Source organism: Tenebrio molitor, chromosome 7 (assembly GCF_963966145.1).
Source record: "Tenebrio molitor chromosome 7, icTenMoli1.1, whole genome shotgun sequence".
Lineage (NCBI taxonomy): Eukaryota > Metazoa > Arthropoda > Insecta > Coleoptera > Tenebrionidae > Tenebrio > Tenebrio molitor.
In genome coordinates this window covers 932,067-954,086 of record NC_091052.1, presented here as the reverse complement: position 1 = coordinate 954,086, position 22,020 = coordinate 932,067, and the positions used below count along the sequence as shown (strand labels likewise).

General features: G+C 33.2%; 2 protein-coding genes across 12 annotated transcripts in view; one reads left to right on the top strand and one right to left on the bottom strand.

Moving 5' to 3' along the window:
* Oct-TyrR (Octopamine-Tyramine receptor) overlaps positions 1-22,020 on the top strand; it is a 106,111-nt gene that overhangs the window by 68,713 nt on the left and 15,378 nt on the right. For 5 of the 9 annotated variants that reach the window (XM_069054680.1, XM_069054684.1, XM_069054679.1 and 2 more), the window contains one exon: positions 4,109-4,148. The exons of the other annotated variants lie outside the window; for them this stretch is intronic. The gene's annotated coding sequence lies outside the window, so the exon portion shown is untranslated. The remainder of the gene's footprint in view (positions 1-4,108; positions 4,149-22,020) is intronic. 9 annotated transcript variants of the gene reach the window in all.
* LOC138134874 (uncharacterized) lies at positions 14,897-17,898 on the bottom strand. 3 transcript variants are annotated; one of them, XM_069053451.1, is made up of 6 exons: positions 17,219-17,898; positions 17,052-17,153; positions 16,663-16,989; positions 15,942-16,497; positions 15,028-15,858; positions 14,897-14,976 (listed from the first exon to the last, which is right to left on the bottom strand). In XM_069053451.1, the coding sequence occupies exons 1-6, from the start codon at positions 17,625-17,627 to the stop codon at positions 14,973-14,975; spliced, it is 2,229 nt and encodes a 742-aa protein (XP_068909552.1). In that variant the 5' UTR covers positions 17,628-17,898; the 3' UTR covers positions 14,897-14,972. The 3 variants fall into 3 exon arrangements, with proteins under 3 accessions (XP_068909552.1, XP_068909553.1, XP_068909555.1); XM_069053452.1 differs by having other exon boundaries at positions 15,942-16,455; XM_069053454.1 differs by lacking the exon at positions 14,897-14,976 and having other exon boundaries at positions 15,191-15,450; positions 15,534-15,858.

Genomic DNA, 22,020 nt, shown 5'->3' with positions numbered 1-22,020 from the left:
AAATAATTCGGAATCATTTAAATTTCCAACAGTTTTCAAACATCACTGTTAGAAAATTCTATTGCCACAAGTTTGCTTCAGACTTGCTAGGTAATCAACAGTTACTTTTCTAAGATTTATTATTCAAATTATTTGCAAAAACAGACGTGAAGACGATGAGTTTTTGTACTAATTGATTCACGAAAGGTGAATTCAGGTTTAAACCTGTACCCATGTAAGTGAAAACGTAATTTGAACAGACATTTTCAGTTGATAGGAAGTCATTAGCATTTGTGAGAATAACATTGTTTAAGAGTTCGGTGTATTGGAAATGAAACGTATTCAGATCGCGGAAGAATTATGCACCGTTGTCTCTACAGCGAATTTAATATTAGTATTCATCAAACATTTAAACGTGGAATTAATAATAAGATGCGAAGACAATAACAATCGCTCAATCAGCTTAATTAAAGGATGACGTTATTCATGTTAAATTCTGGCTTTAATTTTGAGTACCCCCCTTCGTTCTGATGAAAATTCGGCTTCGAATAATTATAATTAAAGTAAAAACAGCCCTCTTCGCAAAATTGTAATTCGGCTGTTGCGGAGATGTATTTTTTCCGCAGCTTCAAAGAAAACTAAAATTAACGTGAATTCGCAACGTGGCCTCCGACAAATGATGATAATTGCGTTCCGCAGGAAGAAATTTAATTTTTTTTAATATCTTCAACCAGATGTCGAGGTAAACAATTTCATTCCGTGTTGTGGGAGAAAAGTTACCATGTTTCAACCTTCCAGATCAATTAAAACGCTACTTTGGTTTTTCATCAATTTTTGGTTAAATTAAACGGCAAACGAGGAAATTACGAAAATGTTTGATAAGTAGATGTTCAAGTGAAAACATAACAAGATAATGATGTTTAGAGGCAAGTGTTGACATGTTTCCATGAAAAATAGTATTCGCATTAAGGAGTTTTTACATCAATGCATGGCTGAAACTTTTTGATAATCGCTTAAAGCCGTCTCTTCAGAACTTACGTTATAAAATGCTTCTGCTAAAAACTTCATCAACTTCAGTTTTTTTTACCAGAATGCAATTCACTTAGCATTCAACGATCTTCACTACTGTAGACATCAGTGTAATAAAGCAGCGTACGTTAAATATACGCAGTTATCTTAAACCGCTGCCCATTTATAAACAAAAGTAATATTTTGTGTGTTTATGACTCAGTTTATTTCATTCTTCCCTCTCATTAAACTAAAACCCAACAATATTTTTATGGTTCGTTCTCAAAGACAAAAAATTCCTCGAAACATTTCTAGAATTTTTTCTATTTCTTTAAAGACTGACTCTGCGAGGGTGTCACTGAATTCCGACCTTACTGCCGAATTTATGACTTTTAGGTAGCAGCTCTAATGAAGTTATTAAAAAGCATAATAAAATGTTTGCGAGTCGTATCCATAAAGTGATTATCCCATTTTATTTGCCTTCACTGAAATATTTGAGCAATAAAAACGAATCCAGTTGTAAAATTCGAAGTATTGCACAAAACTTGGTCCCATTAAACTTTTTCACGAATTGCAGATATAAAAAGAGAAAAACAATAAAAACTATTGAAGTTTTGTTCAATTTGTATAAGTTTACCGATTTTATATCGCACCTCGAACAATTTCCTGCATAAGATTTCCTACAGTAATGATTTATCATATTTGTCATGTTTTCGTGTTATTTGTCATATTTATTATTAAGTTACTTTAATTCTATAAATACATACATATTTATTATTTGCAAAAATTACAGGAAATATATTTAGAAAAATGGTGGATGCGCCGGGATAATATTTGCACGAACATTTCGGTATTCTTATTCTTTGATGATCTAAATGAGAACTAAAATTTACATTTTATATAATTTTTTTCTGTTACAAATAATGAAGAAAGCCGTATGTCTTTATTTTAATAAGAAATGTTTTACCGTTGTTTTAGTTTTTTTGCAATGAATCACACAAGCAAATCCTGGAAAAGTATTTTACAAACATTGTCTTATTTAAAAGTTTTAAATTGAATTACCCAAAATAATTCACAAACCACTATTATTTGAAAATATTTTTTTTTATTGAAGTTGAAATATTTCCACAGTGAATCGCACAAACGAATTACGTTTGCATTCATTTGCTATAACTAACGCTTAATCTAGCAAAATATCTTTGCTAAGCCGCTGGAAAATTCTATAGAATTCGTAATACACATAATGTGCCCCAACAAGAACCTAAGAAACTCGACGATGACACGGAATTAAAGTTTAGATAAGACCGAACGTTGTTTATCATCATTGCCGAAAGTTTTGAACTGCTCCGGATATAGCAGCACCGTTAGGCTTCCGGGTTGATAAACCGGACTTCATAAACTTAGTTTTCGTGGACATATATATGTACATATCTATTTTAAATCTATCTTAATAGACACAAATCGTAATTCAATTGATCCCAAGAGTTGTTCACACAAAATTTTTTGCCAGCGATTCCACAATCAACTCAGCGCAATGTTCTTAAATGTGGCAAAGGTGTTAGTTCAGAGCGCACATTTTTCCTCCACCATGACAATGCACACAAAACAGACAAGGAATTGAAAGTATGCAATTCCTTCACGTCCTCCGCCTAACTAGCTCTGATCTAGCGCCTTCTAATTCTAAGGGATTGGGCGAGAAGTCTGCAGTATGTCAGTGACAGAAGCGCCAAGGGCAAGGATTCTGTTTGAACGGAATTGAAAAATGGGTTACAACAATGTGTAAACGCATTGCAGATAACAGCGACTACGTACAAAATAAACTTGCAGTTTTCTTCAAAAGACTATGATTGTTATTCTACACTATTTTCATTCATTGATGTATGCTAAAATTGAAATTATATAACAGGAGACGTTACTTTTCAACCGAGTCTCATATTTGTAACAACCAGGGATTGGCTGGTAAATAAAAAGATCAGTGAGACCACCGGAATGCTAAAACTGCAGCACGCGCTCAAAGTTTTGAAGGAAGCTTTATAAACCGACGTTGTATGTATTGTCAAAATTGCTTCTTAACCCTTAAAGGAATTTTGTGTAACATACAAGTAAAAAAATTCTGAATTATAGAAGACATTGACAATCTAAAAAACAGCTGCTTAAAATATTTTCTCTTGTTTAGAATTAAAATCACATTCCATCTAGAATATTACACCGGAAATATTTTTGCTATGCGATCGATGGGGTAAGAAAAAAATATTATAGAGGCATTTTTGCAACTGCATTTTTGTCCATAACATAAATACCTGATAAAAAATTATAATACAATAAATTGTTGATTTAACAAGAAAACACTATACAGGGTGTTATTGAAAGTTGTACAGATATTTTAACCACGAGCCACTGGATTCATGTAGAACTCGGAAAAATATCTAAAAAATTCTATGCTACAATTTTTTTAAATTTTTTAAAATTGCTTTTAGTCTTCTACGTTGTTAAACAACCTCGTAGGTAAAATTTCGGCACATTTTAAAAATACACCCTGTATATCATATTTTATAAAACGGACACAATGCGGTTTCCTTGTTTTAAAGCATATTTCCTATAGGTTACTTCGCATTGGCGTAGATTTTATAAAACATGATATACTTACAGGGTGTATTTTTAAAATGTGTCGAAATTTTACCTACGGGATTGTAGGACCACGTAGAAAACTAAAAGCAATTTAAAAAAATTGTAGCTCAAAAAATAAATGTCATTTTATTTTTTGACAGAATTTTTTAAATATTTTTTCCGAGTTTTGCATGAAGCCAGTAGCTCGTGGTTAAAATATCTGTACAACTTTCAATAACACCCTGTATTATGCATCATTGGAAGAAGTTTGTTGGACAAACTTTTTAAGCGACTCCGAACTCATAAAAGTATTCTGGATGTTCGGTATTATTTATTTACTTGTGTGTACTGTAAGATCTCTGCACTCTGGTTTAAAAGAAGAACTCTTTCGTTCTATCAATTTGATAACTAACCTATATTATTTTTCAAATATTTACAAAGGATTTTCGAAAATCAACACAGCTACTCGACTGCAACCGCATCCTCCATAAAATTAATGAACTTATTTTTTCAGATGGGTCGTTTAAAACTTTTCCGTAAAATTCACAGATATGGTAAGTTATAATTACATTTTCTGCGTTTATAACTAGGAAAGCACGGTCACAGATTTGTCGGACAGATTCAGAATGAGTTGTTGCAAGTAAAAAATGTAATAATGCACATCTGCCGTCCCTGCAACAATAAATCAAATAAAGCTCATGCGAAAACAGAATGTTGCTGAAAATAAATACTTTCGCATACTTTATGAACTTGCCAAACGGCTAGACGAATATTTTTTATTATTCACTGTGATTCAATATCGATTCCCTTAAAATTACAAAACAGATAGGAACAATGTTGTCCTAAAGAGCGGTAAAGTTGTAATGACGGCGGCTGAACTTTGACTGCATAATTACCAATTAAAATTTGCCAAAATTAGGCGCAAGATGTAAATTCGATTTGGTTGGAAAGTGTTGGCGAATATTTGCTAACACGGAACACATTCGGCTGGGACCGCTTGAAGAACATTTTGCCAAATGCGGCTGAGTAAGTTTTCAAATAAAATTAGAGCGAGAGAGGACAAAACATATTATCACCAGATTTAGACAAAAAAAATTTAAGGGAAAATCTGGTCATAATTTACGTTTTGGGCCACAAGCTCTTTTCACAGAAATTACTTTTGTCTTACATAAAACATTCCGCTCTTGCGATTATGAATAAATACGATTTCTCCTCTTCCACAATTCTTCAGTCTCGTATTGCTCAACTGCTATACATAGCTTCCGGGACTGATCATTATTTGCAAGTCAAGCGTAAAAAATGCTTTAACCTTTCAATTAACGATGTTATTTTTGCTTTTGCTTACTCACAACTGAAACAACGTAAATTATACAATACGAACCATCAACAGAATGCAAGCACAATTTATTGTTGTGTGAAGTAGCTCCTTGAAATTTGAAATCCTTTTCAGAATCCCACTTACGGAAAATATATAGCCATTTAAAGCCACGGTTCGTTAAAGAGAGTTATACTGTTTTTATGGGCCCGTTTATTATATAATTTTGGACGTAATATTACCTGTCATCTGACTTTGTAGTTTCAAGAAGACGAGATATGAAGAAAATAATTGTGTCATTATTGCTTTTCAAAGGGAAACGTTCCGCATATTTCACTTTCCTTACTGTGTTTTCGGGCACTTCTTCAAATATTAAATTTCATTGTTAACGTAATAAAAGTTAAAATCGACCAAGCATATTCAACAACATGAAATCTGTTGGATATTTAATAATTTCTCGACAATTTGTACTGAAGAGCAAGGGCAGGCTGTTGAGATAAATCAAGGATATTAAAAAGTGCGTCGAAATTAAAAAAAAAAAAACAAATGTTTTTTGTTGTTTTTTAGTCCAATAGAGCAGGTCTTCACAAATATATTATTAATAAATGTTTTATTAAGACACCAAGAGTATTGTTAATATTTTATAGCCTCTTGCTTAAATAATTACATTAGGTACGTTCTTTTTAGACAATTGCTTATATCTTTCGTATTCGATAATTTTCTCAAGATCATTTTTGTTACAGAATACACAAAATATTTTGATCTTTGAAATTTCGTATTTTGTAGATAAACAAATAGATTCTTTTATCTTCAAAACCAAATAGAAATTTGAACAACTTTACTGTGAGGTTGCAAAAATGGTGGATGCGCCGGGACAATTTTTAAATATTTAACATCTTTCTTCTTTGATGAGCTAACTTAATTAACTGCGTACATTAGAATAACAAAAATTGAAAATTACCTTACGAGGAACTCAGCTGTTAATATTGCAATTATGAAAGAAAATTACACAGTGGCATGTAGTCGTTCTAAGATAGTTGGGTCTCCGAACAGACTCTGATAATTTTGGTATCTGTTAACTTATGAGTTGGCAATTAAAGGGTTAATTCGGAGAACCGGTTTGTCTTTGGTGTACTCGGCTCTAGTTTAAGTGCTGAACAATTTATTTAGCATATTGGAGAGTTGATCACGGAACGAAACACAAACATTTCAATAATTGCGTTGCCGTATTTGCTGTTATTTGGTTTGTAAAATCAAATAGAGAATTTTATGTGGCACAAATTCCTAGTCAAAAATGTTAAACCTGTGTTTCCAATAACCGTCAATTACTCGCTAAATAAATCAGTCCCCGGAAACAAAATAAATCGTTTAATGTATAAAATGTTGTGGCCACTGAAAAAATTACTAGGTTGTAACATTTCGTTTCCGAGTGAAATTACTAAATTGAAAATCCTTTTATCCACATCACTGCCATCACTATCCAATGTTGTTTTACGTTATTCTCCATTTGAATTTCACATATCGTACGCGCTTTGAATAATTTATCTTCACAATACAGTTTTCGCAATTTAGAACAATGTATTAGATAAACACACGTAACAAAACAATTCTTCTCACTTGAAAGACTAACTGGAATAGGAAGTCATTCAAGACGATCTATTTTACAAAGAACAAGGGGAACAAGAGAAACGCTTACTTGGGAGAGACAGTTTTCAAAGGAGAACCTAATTTTTATTGGATGATGGAATTTAACCAATTAACGAGCCCACTCACGGTTTAATTAAAGCGCTTGATCTGTTCTGCTAATTATAAATCGTGTTGATCTGATTTTGAGGTCACGAATCAGGAAAACTTTCACAAAGCTTTCGCAAATTTACATTTGATCTCGACGAACAACTAAATGATAGGTGTAGTGATTGGTTCAGACAAAGGATTTCATCTAAAATTATAATCTCAAAAAATACTGAATTATTATATTTTATTTTCAATTAATCTTGTTTATCTCATTACCAATCATGAATAACTGCTTTAAATTGGCCGATAAATAAAACAAGTCATTTCCTCTCAGCTCATCAATTATTCTTTTCTTGACTTCGTTCTTATGTACCTATTCAGTATTTCGTTTGATCTCTATTCTGTCGTTTCCTTACATTTCTCAAAAGATGTTGTTTTTTCTCCTACACCATAATTTTAATGTGATGCTGTTTTGCCTTGGTAAGTGTTGTCTGATTGTGACGATTTAAAGATGTTTTATGTATATCCGAATTTTAACAATGTTGTGGCAACTATAGTTAATACTTTATGTTTTAGGCGCTAACTAGATTAAATTAAAAATAATCGATGTAATGACACACTCATTAAATTGAATTTTATCATAGGGAAAATGATATCACTGAATTCCTACGTACATCAAACGTGCGTGTTTAGCCAATCAGAGCGCTTGCTTTCATCCAATCAAAAATATTTATCGCGATAAAAACGTCCCACCACTCTGTCATCTGCCAGAAGTGATTAAAATTGCATGTTACTCCTGTCAGATTGTCAAATTGTTTTTAATAATTGTGTTTTTAATAATTGTAGGTGTTATAAATAAATAATTAACGTTAAAGTTTGTATTTTGGAATTAATCTTGCCAAAAATAATACGACCTAATTTTTTATATCTGATAAATTTCCTAATTTTCACTTAAAAATTTTCGCTTTAGACAATTTTACTCATTTTTATTCAAAGGTTAAACACTCGAGCTAAAGCTCTCGGACCTAACCAGAATAAAAATACTCAAATTCAACTCCTAAAATTGTCAAAGCAAACAGTTTTCGTAAAATTGAAAAATTTACCCGATAAAAAAATTAGGTCTTCTTGTTATTTTACTATGTATTATATAATTCGAGGGATCAGAATGCTCATCCGTTGAAATTGTTGTTAAGTAACCATTTCTTTAGATATATAATTTTTTATTCTCAGACTGTTTTCCACATTGTTATTTACTTGGTTGATGTGGGTTTTCCCGCTTACACTTTTTTCAAATTTTAGAAGAAAAAACTAGTTGTTTACTACATCTTCAGTGATGTCAAGACTTACAAAAAATGTTTCTTAGAGGTCAAAATAATTTCATCTAATGATGTTACATCAGCTAAATCCTTAGACCCTTTTCAGTCGGTAATAGGCTTGTGTTCCCTTCCTTTGATTCCAGTACACCTAGCTGCATCCCTTTAAACTCCCGTCACCCCGTAACACGCGACATGCGAGATCTCAATTTCTTGGTTCATAGTTTTCTTACAGAACTCGAATTAAAATGTTTATTTATTACTAACAAAAAATGAAAAAAAAAACAACTACAGGGTTCCAATCCTTTACACACAAGTTCCTTTTCACCAAAAACTATGATATAAAAGAAAGAACTGAAAATCGTTTACAAACAGCCTTTATTCAATTTTGAATTCGGTGGAATTCTTTAATGAATCAGTTTCTTGTTTTCCAATTACCATATCTTGGCATTCCGCCTAATTTACTCCATTTTCAGTTACGTCCTACAGAAAATAACTTAAGGAATATTACGGCAGAAAATAACATCAGAATATTTCCATGTTTTCTTTCGGTAATGCTTTTAACTCCAAAAGCTTGCACCTTTCGTTGAAAGATAAAGTTGAGGGACATAAGACCTGTAAGGACACTGTTTCTCTAAGAAATCACATTTTGTTTTACGACTTTCCGAATTTATAGTGCGGAATCAAAGAACCAATCCTTCAAGCCTTGTATGTGTCCACAGAAGTTTAACAACTCTTCTCTTTGTAGTTGATTTTTATGTCATTTTTTAATTTACTGTGATTACTTATCCAACAAGATGATGCTCGACCTTGTATACACAGCTGCTTCCAAATTATTATAAACAGCCTCTCGTCTACGTCACTCTAATTTCCTACTGTCCTAGATACGTTGAACTTATTGTTTACTGATAAAACATGTTTGAGATGTGATTGATAAACCTTCTCATCAAAAATCCAGCAGAGATTGTGGAAAAGCTCATTTACCGTTGGGACATAACTGATTTACATCGCCTACCTGCCGGTTCAAAATAGGAAAAGATAAATCATTCAGGAATATTGTGTGAAATGCAAGCGGAAAGCTATGAATCCTTTTCCACTTGTTTTATCCGTCGGAAATTTTGTATTGAAACAGTGAAAATAGCAAGTGAGAGCCGAAGCTCCGCTACGTGACTGAATAAATCACAGTTTTAGCTTGGTCATCGGTGACAGTTGTGGCCGACTTTACGACGCATCGGTATGCGTCGGGAAATCGCCTGTCGCAATAAATACCAACCGTAAATCAAAATTGATACCGTCCCTTGTTTAAAAAATTTGCAACAATGCCAGCCCAAGAAAAATTCATTTCAATACGGACGATCGATCTGGACGCCTTTAATTAAGTAATGAGACGACATCCTGATTAATTCTCGGGGTCGATTACCAGTGGTGATAAATCATCACCAGAATATCATCCATCATGGGGTTCGTTAGGCCCGTCCGAGTTTGCTTCCTTGAGAATTTGTCGCATGTAAACCTCGGACATACCGAAAATATGATCGCGCAAATCCTCCGAGACTAGATCTGCTATTTTAGAAAAACAGATGACCCTGGTCTGAGGTACACAAGCTAAAAGGTTGTGGCAAGGCCAAGGTGAAAGAAATTCAAACAGCGGCATTTCAAAAATCACATCGCGAGATTGTTCATGACAAGTTAGAAATACAAATTGGACCTGTCCGAAGATTTTTTTCAAAAATTAGCGACATAAATTCAACACTTCACTTCTTCTTCCGCAACTCCAGCTCTGTCAAGCATACTGTTTGATAATTGCAAGTTGTCTCAGCTTTCTTAAACAGCTAATTGAGAGCGGTGGACACTGGCGGAGTCTCCCCGACAGCGAGGACTCCCAAGGAACGAATAGTGAATGAAAATGTTTTAAAACATTTTAGAATAGGTCGCCTTGGCGGGAACGCGTTAAATGTAAGAAGATCACTTACTCCACGATAAAGAATTTAAAACAAATTAAGTGAAAGATTTTCAATTTTTTTTTTGAAAGATAGTTTTCACAAAAAATAGTTATTTAATAAGAACATGATCCTCAAAAGGATCATCAAAATTATGTATTTGAATTGAACAAAAATTTAAATACGAATTTCCTAGTTCATTGCTGTTTTAGTTAAAATATCACTTTAAGAATATTGCATCTTGTGCATTTTGTATAAAAGTTTGTTACAGATTTTTGAAGTGACAAAGAGAAAGTGACATCCCTGGACTGGAAAGACATCCCAAATTAATAAAACGAATGGCAAAAAATAAAAAAAATCTCTGAAATTTTCTTGCATAATATAATAATCTTTTTAGGACTGAACAGCTCAAGCACCCCCATTATATCAACTGAAGGTTGCACGCCAAAAATGTGACCTTTTATAATGAAAATGTTTATTTTATATTTTACGTTTGACAGAACACAGCTTTTGAAAATTACATAATACGAGTACATTATAAGGAGCATCAAAAGAAAAAAATTATATTTAATAAGTTTTCCTTTTATCATTTGAGATTGAATATTGTTATTCAGATTTCCAGAGTAATCTTAACGTTTGAAACATGACAACAATTATCAAACGACAGTAAACATTTTAAAACAAAATGTCTATCAAATGAAATTTGAGCATCTTTTAACTTTATTTACTAAATTTGCAGAAAAAAATAACACAATTTTTCTGATCACTGTTGTGTATTATACCATATTAGTTATAAAATAATCTAAATGACCTTTATAGATCTATTCGTTTATTGTGTACCTTATCTTATTAGATTACCGATAAATACTACCATACCATTTCAACCCCTTTGTGCCTACGCCTACATAGCTAAAGTTGCCAAACAAATTTTCTAAATGTCTGGTTTCTGCAATATCAATAACTCACCATGATTTGAGCGAGAAACAATCATCGCCTGTGTCAATTTCCATTCGCAAAATATAATTGAAGCTAGATCGTATCGCGCAGCAAATAAAATTTCATGAAATTAAAAACGATAATCCCAACGGTAAAGTTGTTTTTTTAATATTTACACAAGGTTCCAGACCTTTTTACTTGGCTTAACTCCAATTGGGGATTTACTGCGCCCGAAGAGTGTTTCCTGAAACAACTCCGATAGTTTGAAGTGTAACCGAATTAATATACGACGCACCTTTCGAAACTCGACTATTTATCATTGTGAAGCGAATATCGTGATTTATGATTTCTTGAAGGTATTCATCTGTCAATTACGGTGAAACTCATCTACATGCAAGATAAAGTAGCGTGCGCGGTAAATAGAGACTATAAATTCCATCCCGGAAATAATGACCACTCCGGAATGATGCATGAGTCTAGTCGAATTTGCGGTATCAATTATATTTCGGAATTGTATTTTACGAGCAAAACATACATAAATACATAGAAACGCAATTGGAGGATTCTATCCGTCCCGAACATGTCTTGAATAAGTAAAATGTATCTAATTAAAGTGTCAACTAGGTTGATGCTAGCTGGGATGGCGGATACAGAGCTAAAACGTTCAACTGTAGTTTTTCACTTGAAGGAGAAAAACGAAGAACAATGAATCATTTTTTGGGGGCTTACGCAGCAGGGCGTGGTCGCTTTTCAAAATCTCGGCAGGATCCGGATAGGGGGCCTAATTTAATCATTTTATAAGTCCACATATCGGGGTCTGTACATGAATTAACATGATAGAGAAAGGACTCGACAGCCACTCAAAGGGTTCATGCGGAAGGATAACCACGCATTGTATATAATCTGCAGTCAAATGGATTTGATTTGAACCACTTCCGAAACGAAACTAGGTGGAAACAATTATTTTTAGGTACATGTTTTTTTCGTTCTAAAAATTTCAAAAGTATGTATATATTTTTTTGAGGCAGTTACGTTTACGAATGTTTAAAGTTTTTTATGGTACTAAACAATTCATTAAATTCTGAAATAATGTTGCTTAAATTTTAATGAAGACGTTACAACTTCGAGATTATTTACATTTATTATGTACATACTGCTAAAATAAATAAAATGATCCCAATAAATTTTTTAGTCTATTAAATTATTCGCTCATCCTCATAAAAAAAATTAGAAGCTGCTAGGCCTACAGGCTTATACTTTTTATTAAAATTCAATACAAGAGAGAATCAGTAAAAGATCTTTGACGCACTAATAATAAATCATTTGGTTGCAAAAACTCTTCAAATTTATACGCATCAGAAAGAGAAAGCGCTGATTTGTAAACTATAAATTTAAAAAAATAAATATTTAAGATGAACTATATAGTCCTCTAAATATATTCGTTCAAAAATAAATTGCAAGTTCAAAGTGAATCTTATCCCTTTAATAAATTCGAAAACTGTTTTCACAAAGTTAATGAAATTATTTATTAAACATTAGGAAACATTCTTGTTCGTTTCTCGTACAGCGCTTACTTTATTTTTATGGCCATCAACGGCCATTTTCCATACGTATTATGAATTTAATTTTTGGCGCTCATAAATTCCAAAATGACTAATAATTTTTAGTACCACATAATAAGATTGCATTATGTACTAGATATGAATATGCTCCATGAATAGGCCGTTGGTAAACGCATCAACGCCACTCTCCCCTTTTGATAGGTATATAAAAATTCGATAGGGCGTGTTAAATGAATTATTGCCGCGATGACAATAGCTTCGCCACAAAATTCATAACTGTATAAACGAAATCGCTCTTTTATTATCGACGGTTAGAAAATGTAAATGTTTTCCGTGAGGGTATTTTTCTACTCAATATAAAATGATAAGAAGCTAATACAGAGAGAGAAAGTTTTATAAGACGTCAGCTCTTTATGGCTGATGTTATAAAACTGTCACAACAACATTTAAATTTTCCAATAGACTCTTCGATTATCGACACAATCCAGAAGACAATTTCAAGTTAAACCTCGGGCAGGAGTAAGCTTTTCATTAGTCACCCTGTTGAAGTTTGTCGGAAACTTTTAAACCTCTAAAGATGCTAATTTTTGAAGATTAATAATGGCAGAAACGAAACTTTCTTGGAATAAACGACACTTGGGAGGAGCTTTACACGAGCTTCCTCGAGGCGATTAAGTAAATCTACAAAAATCTGCACTCAATGCATAAACACCCTCAAAATAACATAGTTAACACATTTCATTTAATATTACTCCAGGTGGAAATATTTTGTTTGTTATTTGCGAGTTTTAATATGGACGTACATTCATCCCTGGAATTTCACGATATTGATTTGTGGCCCTTATTATGGGGAAAATGACATCTCCGCTACGTGAATGGTTTTAAGTTGAATAGAAAATTGAAAAACATTCCGTTTCATAAATAAATACACCGTAATGGAAATACCGCTTCACATATAAATTCTTTTTAGGGAACAAAGTTTGATGACATTCACTGGAGCTGAAGCGCAAATTGATAAATACGAAAATAGAAAATTAACTGCACTTGTGATGTTCGTGAGTTTCGATGCAAATCAAAATCGCTCTCCTTATTTTCTCATTTCCCAAGACATCTTGTTATTTTTGTTAGTTTCAAGCGATTATAATCTATTCATTTTGATTATGACCACTCCCTAGTAATTTTTCAGTTGCTAGGTTATTGATAGGGAATTTTAGATAACACTAAATCCAGTCGCAGTTGGCAACTCTCGGAGGCGCCATTTTGACAGAAACGTCACGCTCACAGAAGACAGAACGGAGAACGACTTGCGCAAACGTTTTTCGACGTACACTGTGCGTATATCTATAAAATTGAGTTTTGGTACAAAATTTTAGAATTCAAAAAGAAAATGCCACGTCGTCTTCTCAAAGTTGGGACCAAACGGTTAATATTGACTTGTTTCGAGACATTTATTGAAGCCAACGGGAAAACAACTCACAAAGACGAACATCACCAATAAAGTTAACTCTATTTGTGCTTTTTTGTTGTACATTTTGGCTACTAAGTGTTGTAGTTTGATACCTTCTGCCTTTTCATCCCCTGTAAATCATTTTTTTAAACTTTCTGTCTGATTAGTTTTTATCTGAAAATATTTTTATTAATCAATGCTACTTGAAAGTTTTGATTACCTTTAGTAGGTAATCCCCAGGCATTTTTCGCCTTTGTTTTACTTCCAAATGACCATTTCCTTCGTTCTTCATTAATATCAAGAATTGCATGAGGTTATTTCGAAGTTTATACGTTAAATAATCTGTACCTGGATATAACCCCACTTTTCAACAGATGTGATCACAGAATCAGACAGACGTTTTTAGTTTCTCCTACTTCAAATATTGATTTCCGTTATTAATATTGATAAATACATTGCTTTACTACCATGGTCAAGTTTTGGCAATTCTGACATTTTCACATCATGTTCACACCACACAAATATTTAGTGTAAAACGTATGCAGCACACAGCTAAACAAGACGACACTAAAAAGCAACGATACCTCCGCATTGCCAACTTATTTTTTTAGGGGAAAAATTAAAACTCACTAAACGAGACGACTGATTCAAATTAGACTAATTATATCAGTGATTCAAATAATAAATTTGAAACCTTTTTATGTACGGTCGGTGGACAAATAAAACTGGGACAGTTAAAATTTAATCTGTGTAAATCAGACCATTCAATTGTCAATATATTTGTCAGTGTCTATATAATATGTCATACCAAAGTTAACCTATTTGTGATAAACCCGTAATTAAACGATGCAAATTTGTAAATTTTGACTTATGTGATTGTCATTTTTGTCCCAGTTTTATTTGTCCACCGACTGTACATGTAGTTATATGAAAAAAATTAAAACTTGTTAAAACTATTATGAAAATAAAATAAAAAACTGAATTTTGTTAAATTCATTTTATTTTAAAAATTGTGTTGTGCTTGGCTAATATGTAGTACAATAAAAACACTCGGATATAGTTATATAAATATATTTACATAAATCATAATATACCTAATACAATACAATAATTTAAAAAACTGGTCATTTCTTATCTGCAACACAGTGACATTAGCAAAATATAATTACAATTTGCCCAGCTTTACCGTTTCGCAGGATAATAATCTTGTTTCTCCATTTTCCTTTTAGTCGATGCAGGAGTGTTGGTCTTTTGTTCTTCTTTCATTATTATATTAATTTTTCTCATTACTCTCTCGTGGGCTTCTTGGTCCAATCCTTTTAAAAAATGCATTAAATTTTCATCCTCGATGTTTCTCTTTGTTTCTTTATCAATGGATAGGTCTTCAGTAGCAATCTTTTCTTCAACAAATTTTTTAATTTCTTCCTGGTGATAATTTTTAATTTGTGATGGTTGTTCCTTTAGCATCTCCACAACACTATCTGTAACATAATTAGTACCCACTCTCTCCTCATACATACATACCATGTGTATGTGTTTGCACATGGTATTTCTCACTGCATACTCTGGGCATTCACATCTGTATCGATGCACACATACCTTGCACACTCTACAAAATAGGGTCCTGCACTCACTTTCACATATCTCATTGTACATCACTTCATAAAATTGGTTACCTTTTGATGACTTTACCTTAAATTGTCCAAAAGCTTCTTTAATTATCTGTGTAGTGTTCTTCATTTCTTCTGCCTTTTTATGCGCCTTGATAACAATCCTATCTTGATAATTCCCTGCACTTGGCCTCTCAATGCTCAAAATCCGGTGCCACATCTTGATGTCAACTAGCTCCTCCAAAGTGTCCAAAAGTTTTTCAATTGTGATTTTAGTCCTCCTCTTTAGCTGATTGCTCTTCAAAAAATTGTTCAAACTCTCCACTGACATGTTCGTATTAATTCCAGCATTTCTTCTATAACAATGGGCCCACATCTGAATTCTCTCCTCATCAATAAAGTAGTATCTAAAACCAAATTTTTTTTTTAAGTATTTGCATCCTTCTGTGGGTAGTTAAAATAAAATATGTAATAAATTATAAGAACATGCCTTTTTAAGTACTTCAAGAAATCCACTTCATTAGCTTCTTCTAGTTTTTTAAAATATTCTCTTGATAAGCATTTAAATCTCTCCTCGTTACATTCATTCAAAATCTTCTTCATTTCTCCTTTCATTTCCTTTTTCATGTTAGCATCTTTAATTTTTGCTCTTCCCTGAATATTCCAATTCTTCACCACATGCCATGTGCATAATAATCTTCTTGGTGTATTTCCCATTGTCTTCACCCATGCATTATAATATTTTGGATCATCATCTGTCATAAAATATAGTGGTTCCAGGTTCTGTCCAATTTCTTTCCGGAGTGCTCCTAAAAAAATTTCTTGAATTTGGGTGTCTAATCTGTTCGATAAAAAGAAAGCCACTGGCAATCCTGCATTTCTGTCATCCTTCACCAGCATTATTGTCAAATCCATCCCTTTTTTGTTTGTGCAATGTGTCCCATCCATACATATTATATTGTTGAAGTTTAATAGTTTGTCTCTCATTGTAGAATTCATGAAACCTATAGCAAAATCGTCGTCCTTTAATAAGTCATGCTTCTCTCCTAGAAAATATAACCAACACCATACTAGAAAGCTCCAACCACCATATCTCACTAAATCCCTTTCGATAAAAATTTATAACTAGTTGTACATTAAGAAATAAAAGCCCAATCCCATCATAAACTATGCCAATGAGTTAAAATAAAAAAAATATGTAGTATAGGTACCTGGTTTTTTGAAAAAAAAAGCAAAATTTTGACCATTTGTATTCCATTCTTCAACCTTCAGTGTGACTGCTACCATTTCATTCTCATCCCTCTTCTTTCCAATATTGTGCTTCCTGTATAAATAATCCAAGTCCTTCCTGTTTAGCAAATGTTTTCTCTCAAGTTTTTCCTTGTCTGGTTTCCTTGCATCTGCCAAAATCCTGTCAGTTGTAACACCACATTTCAACTTCTGCACAACCTCTTCTTTTTCTGTTCGTGTTAAATGATGAGCCCGTACTTCTTCTTCATGGCCGAAATGTGTTTTTTGGTAAGTCACTGTAACTTCACCTATAAACAAATATAACCTAACTATTAAACTGACTACTAAGTGTCATAAAATTACTAATTACCAGTTTCTGACAATCCCACTATTAATCTTGAAGGGCAAACACCACGCATCTTAATTGTACCTCCTGATTTTTCTGTTCTTTTGGTGTAGGCTTTTTGATATCCTTTAATATAACATAATCATGCAGAGAATTTATATTACAATCATTTTTTTAATGTTCAACAATACCTTTCGTATCACTTCTGTTGCAACTGTACTCCTTTTGTTTGTAATGTTGTTCATGTCTTGTCCTGATCAATGCATAATTGCTGTCAATCTTCTCCAATTTCACCCACTCTTCATATTGTTGCTGGCTGGAAAAAGAAAACACTAACTTTTGTAAACATACCTTGTGAAACTCTTCGATGTGCTTGCTTAAATCATTGAAAGTCTGGAACATAAGTTCCCTACAATCTACACTTGGACATAACACATGAATTTTTTTTTTCTCCATAGCTGCTGCTTCCTGGTGGATTATTCTAACGTGCCTATTCATCGATGAAATTGTAGCAAACCGTTTGCCACACCGTGGACATCTTCTCCCATCGACATTTTCTGGAGTTTGTTTTTGAGATGTGGAAGCCTGCGATAAATCCATACCTGCTTAAACCTAAGACTTCAAAAATATTTAAGATGAATATTTGATTATAAACAATACACAAAATACGGTATTTTGTTCTAACGAACAGATTTTTAAAAGTTTAAAAGTTAGCCAGATTCAGAAATCAGAACGAATTTCGAAACATGGATAAAGGCGCGAAGAGCGTAACTCAGGTTTACCAAATTCTGATTTAGTGACTTTTCAAATTTCAATTCCCCTCCCCAAAAGTTGCATTGGCAGTGCGGAGGTACCGGTGCCTTTTAGTGTCGCCTCAGCTAAACAGCGCCTACTATGTTTTTCGTTGTGGTCACAATCAAAGTGAATAGATATTATAAACTTCCTCATCATCTCTCGTAAATGTATACTTTTTACAGTTTTAGACAAGACAGTTATTGAAATTTTTTGAAATAATGAAATTTCGATGCGCCGAGCTATTTCATTAAATTTATGGACTCGCCGCTTGTTCCGCAAACAATGCAACAGAATGACTTTCATCATATCGACGGAAAAAGGCTTGTGCAGCATTAAAATCATAAAATATGCAAAACCATTAAATAAAATTGAATTTTAACAAGTAACTTTACGGGAAACGTCGGCTGTGCTTCTGTCAGCATGAAATAATTTCCCTTTCCCGACCAACGGATCATTTGTTAATCCGAACGGTACTCTTTGATTATAGCCACAAATCGTGTTAAATCCCGATTGAGTCTCTTCGTCTTAGAGTCGATTACGCAGAACTGATGAAATTAACGCAACAGATTTTGTCAGCATATGTTGGAATTGAAGGTCATCCTAATCTCCATCTTCTCCAACTTACTCAAAATACAGAAAAAAATAATTATTCAAGAATGTGGTCAAGATTAAGAATTAAGTGTGAGGGTTCAAAAAATAATTATGTAAAATTGCAAAGCCAAATTTATTATTGCAAGTCAATATCTACTTGTTTAAAAATTATAATGAATCCATGCATATTAGGAGGTTGGCAGAAATTTTACACGACAAGAATTAAAGATGCAAGGGATTTTTTGCTGAATGCCTGATGAGAAGTGTGACTTGTTTTCCAGATTTCTGTGGGGGCGTCACAATTTTAAATTGAAATTTGGTTCTGAGAGGAAGTAATACTTCATCAATAATTTTAGAAAATTCTTTGATTTAAATAATCTACACTTTGATTTGATCTGAAATATTTTCATATTTACTATGCTGCAAATAAAAATCAATTAATAATTCTTGCGCATCTTTAAAAATTGACTAACAATAGCTTCCTAAGGAAACTATAATAGGATAACGAAGAGAAAAAAAAGTCTAGTTTAAGTTATAATATGACTGCAAAATTCTTCAAGTTTTATAGCGCAATTCAGGGATAAATCAAAGTTAATATTACTTGTTTCACGAACTTATCTGCTTGCTACAGGTATGTGCTCCACATACGCCGAGATGCGTCCAGTGAAGTTTCCGTTGGAAAGTGTGGCAGGGAATGCATTCTGATGAGTGATGACCCAGTTATTATTCCTTTCCACTGTTTCTCAAAAGCTTAAGGGAATTCTAATATAATTCAATTTCTCCTAAAAAGCTTCTCGACCGACCCTCACACAAATATGTACAATTTAATCATGCTTGCATTGTTGACTACCCCAGTAAAATAATTTTATTCCTGAAACCGCAACTTGCCAGACACCAACATGTATCGGGTGTTCATTTAAATTTCCGGTCAAAGTTGGCGTTGAAGAGGCGATTGTGAACGTACGGATCACGTATTAGCTGTATAAATCTTACCACTGTTTGTGTTTTTACACGAGTGGTGCGTTCACAATCGACTCTTCAAGGCCAACTTTGACCGGAAATTTAAATGAACACCCGATACGTTGATAAACAAATCTCGACCCTTTAGGTCTCGTTTCTCCAATTTTTTTGGTTTTTTACCGACCTTGTGGTGTTACATAAATGAAATGAGCTATCGAGAAAAAAATATAATAATATCAATTCATTTTTATTTAGGTAGATGCTATAAACTTGTAACATTTTGTTTTAATTATAAAATGTCTATTAGGAATAGCGACAAATCATCGGCTTGTGCACTCAAATCAGGGATGGGTGTTTCATTTCAATCAAGAGTAGCTGCCTTTAACAAATCATGCAGAGATATTCAAATAGATCATGTTGTAGATATCTGTCAAAATATTTACACATACAAAAAATCTCCTAAAAGGAAAACATAATTTGATTGGCATTACTGTCTGATTAGGTACGAGTATATGCACTTGCTAATAATTATAATTAATAAGTTTAATTTAGTCCCTACATAATAAAAAAAAAATGAATAAAATACACAAAGTAATAAATAACAAAAAAAGATTAATGAGATTTTAGTTACAATTTTGAAACAATTAAGTAATGAATGTTATACTTTTTGTCAAATGAAATGTTCACAATGGCCTCCTTTTAATATCGCGCGTTCAAATGAAATCCTGGGCTGAGTAGGCGTTGGAAAAATGAAACCGTTTAGAACAGTGTAAAGTTTGAATTTCCCGCCGTTTGACAAGAATGACATTTGTTTATGTTTAATCGGGATATAATTGAACATGTTTGTTTTCAGCAAAAGGTGCCCTTAGATATTTGCTTCGAGAATAGGAATCGTTAAGTTATTCTATTTTTAATGTAAAACAACGAAAGAAAAAACGAAAGATTTTTTGGCTCTAAATTTTAGGTTAGCTGTCAACATGCTCCAATTAATCTACGCACAACAATTGACGGTTTCCAACGCCTTCCTAGCCCAGGATTTCATTTGTACGCGCGATATTTAGACCATAGTACAGCCAATTCTAAAATTAATTTGAACGTTTTGCTCTTACATCGGGCTAGTTTGATTTTTCTGATCGATAAAAATATTTTTTTTTTAAACTTCAAAATCAAATATCTTTCCTTTGTAACTTATAATTTTTTGTAAAGGCGTACTAAAAAATATCTTTCAGAATCCGTTATTGAAAGTATACAAAATGGAAATAACAGAACGGGGCTGCAAAGTTGGAGTTTACTCACGCCACCCCACATATTTTTATTTTGCATTCGTCGCACCTTCATAATGAATATTATTTATATTTGTGTATTGTTGCTCCGAGGTTTCTTTGATCAATTGAAGCGGAAAAAACTTTTGGAACTTATATATTGTGTTGATATACTTTTAGGAATATTATCTGAAACAAAAATATTTTCTCGAGCTTTCCCCTTAAGGAATAAGAGCAAAAAAAGATCATTTTCAGGCCATCAACTCGTTCAGCTCCCCAACTGCCCTTGCAGCTTTTTCACGTACACTTTCCTAACTTTTATGAAATTTCATTGATATATTTTTAGAACATCGCAAGTCTTTGTTTTCTTTGGGCCCTTATCGAATTATCTATGGAAAAAAATGTATCCCTCAAATTTACATTGTGTGGGTGTGTGTCATAACTTTCACCCAGGTTCGTGTTGTGAAGGGGCAAAAAATTATTATTATAATGCGAATCGAGTTAAACTGCCAAAACCGCAGCCTTCGAATTTAATCTAAAGCCGCCGTTTAGGGTAGGTTTCTATATAATTTAACGCAATGAAATTTTCATGAGGGTTAAAAATGGCAAATTATTCGTGTAAGTTGTTTGCACGCCACCCTCAATTAAACCGGTCGGGGCACAAATTGCACTTTATCAAATTCTTGTAACAATTTGAGATTTAACGACACGCCACTCCACATTTTCAATGTCGTTGCTTCAAATTGCGTGACAGGACTACTCCAACTTTCTAAAAAGCCACCGACAAGTCCTGATATGATATTTCTGCGGTCATCGCGAGAGGGCCATTCGGGGAATAACCGAAATAACTCAATTGCTCTCATTCGGATTTCAGACAAAAGTAAACTTGTGCGTTTTGACTTGAACGATGTGTGACGCAGGTTAAAATGTGAATGTGATAGTTAAGATAAATTTGATATGGGTAGGAAGGAACTTCATTGTAAACTGCGAAATTAGTTATAATTGATAGGTGTTCCGCTTTGTACCCAAATCAAATCTCCGGCGAAAAAATTTATAAAGAACTTAAATATTCTGTCCTCACAACTTCTGAATTATCCAAACGGCTTGAAAGTAATAAAGTCATAATATTTACAAAAGATTGCAACGCTGTTCTAGTGTTTTATCCCGTCCCACCCAAAAGAGAAATTTTCTTGGCTGAACCCAATACACCTGAGAGACCACACCGATAGAAGTTTTAACAGAGTGAAAAATTCTCTGTCTCTTGACGATAAAAAATCCAACGTTTTAAATCGCACCGGACTTCAGTAGGAAATTACGTCCCCAAAATTGGTCCTCACACTCGACAACTGTCAACAGTTAAATCAACGGTTTAATATCGACCATTA

Excerpts from the sequence above, each read along its gene's own strand:
- LOC138134874 (XM_069053451.1), bottom strand. The coding sequence starts at position 17,627 with ATGGATTTATCGCAGGCTTCCACATCTCAAAAACAAACTCCAGAAAAT. Across the intron at positions 17,154-17,218 it reads CAACAGAAGTGATACGAAAG|GATATCAAAAAGCCTACACC; the intron begins GTATTGTTGAAC and ends GTTATATTAAAG. Across the intron at positions 16,498-16,662 it reads TTTTTTTTTCAAAAAACCAG|GAGAGAAGCATGACTTATTA; the intron begins GTACCTATACTA and ends TATATTTTCTAG.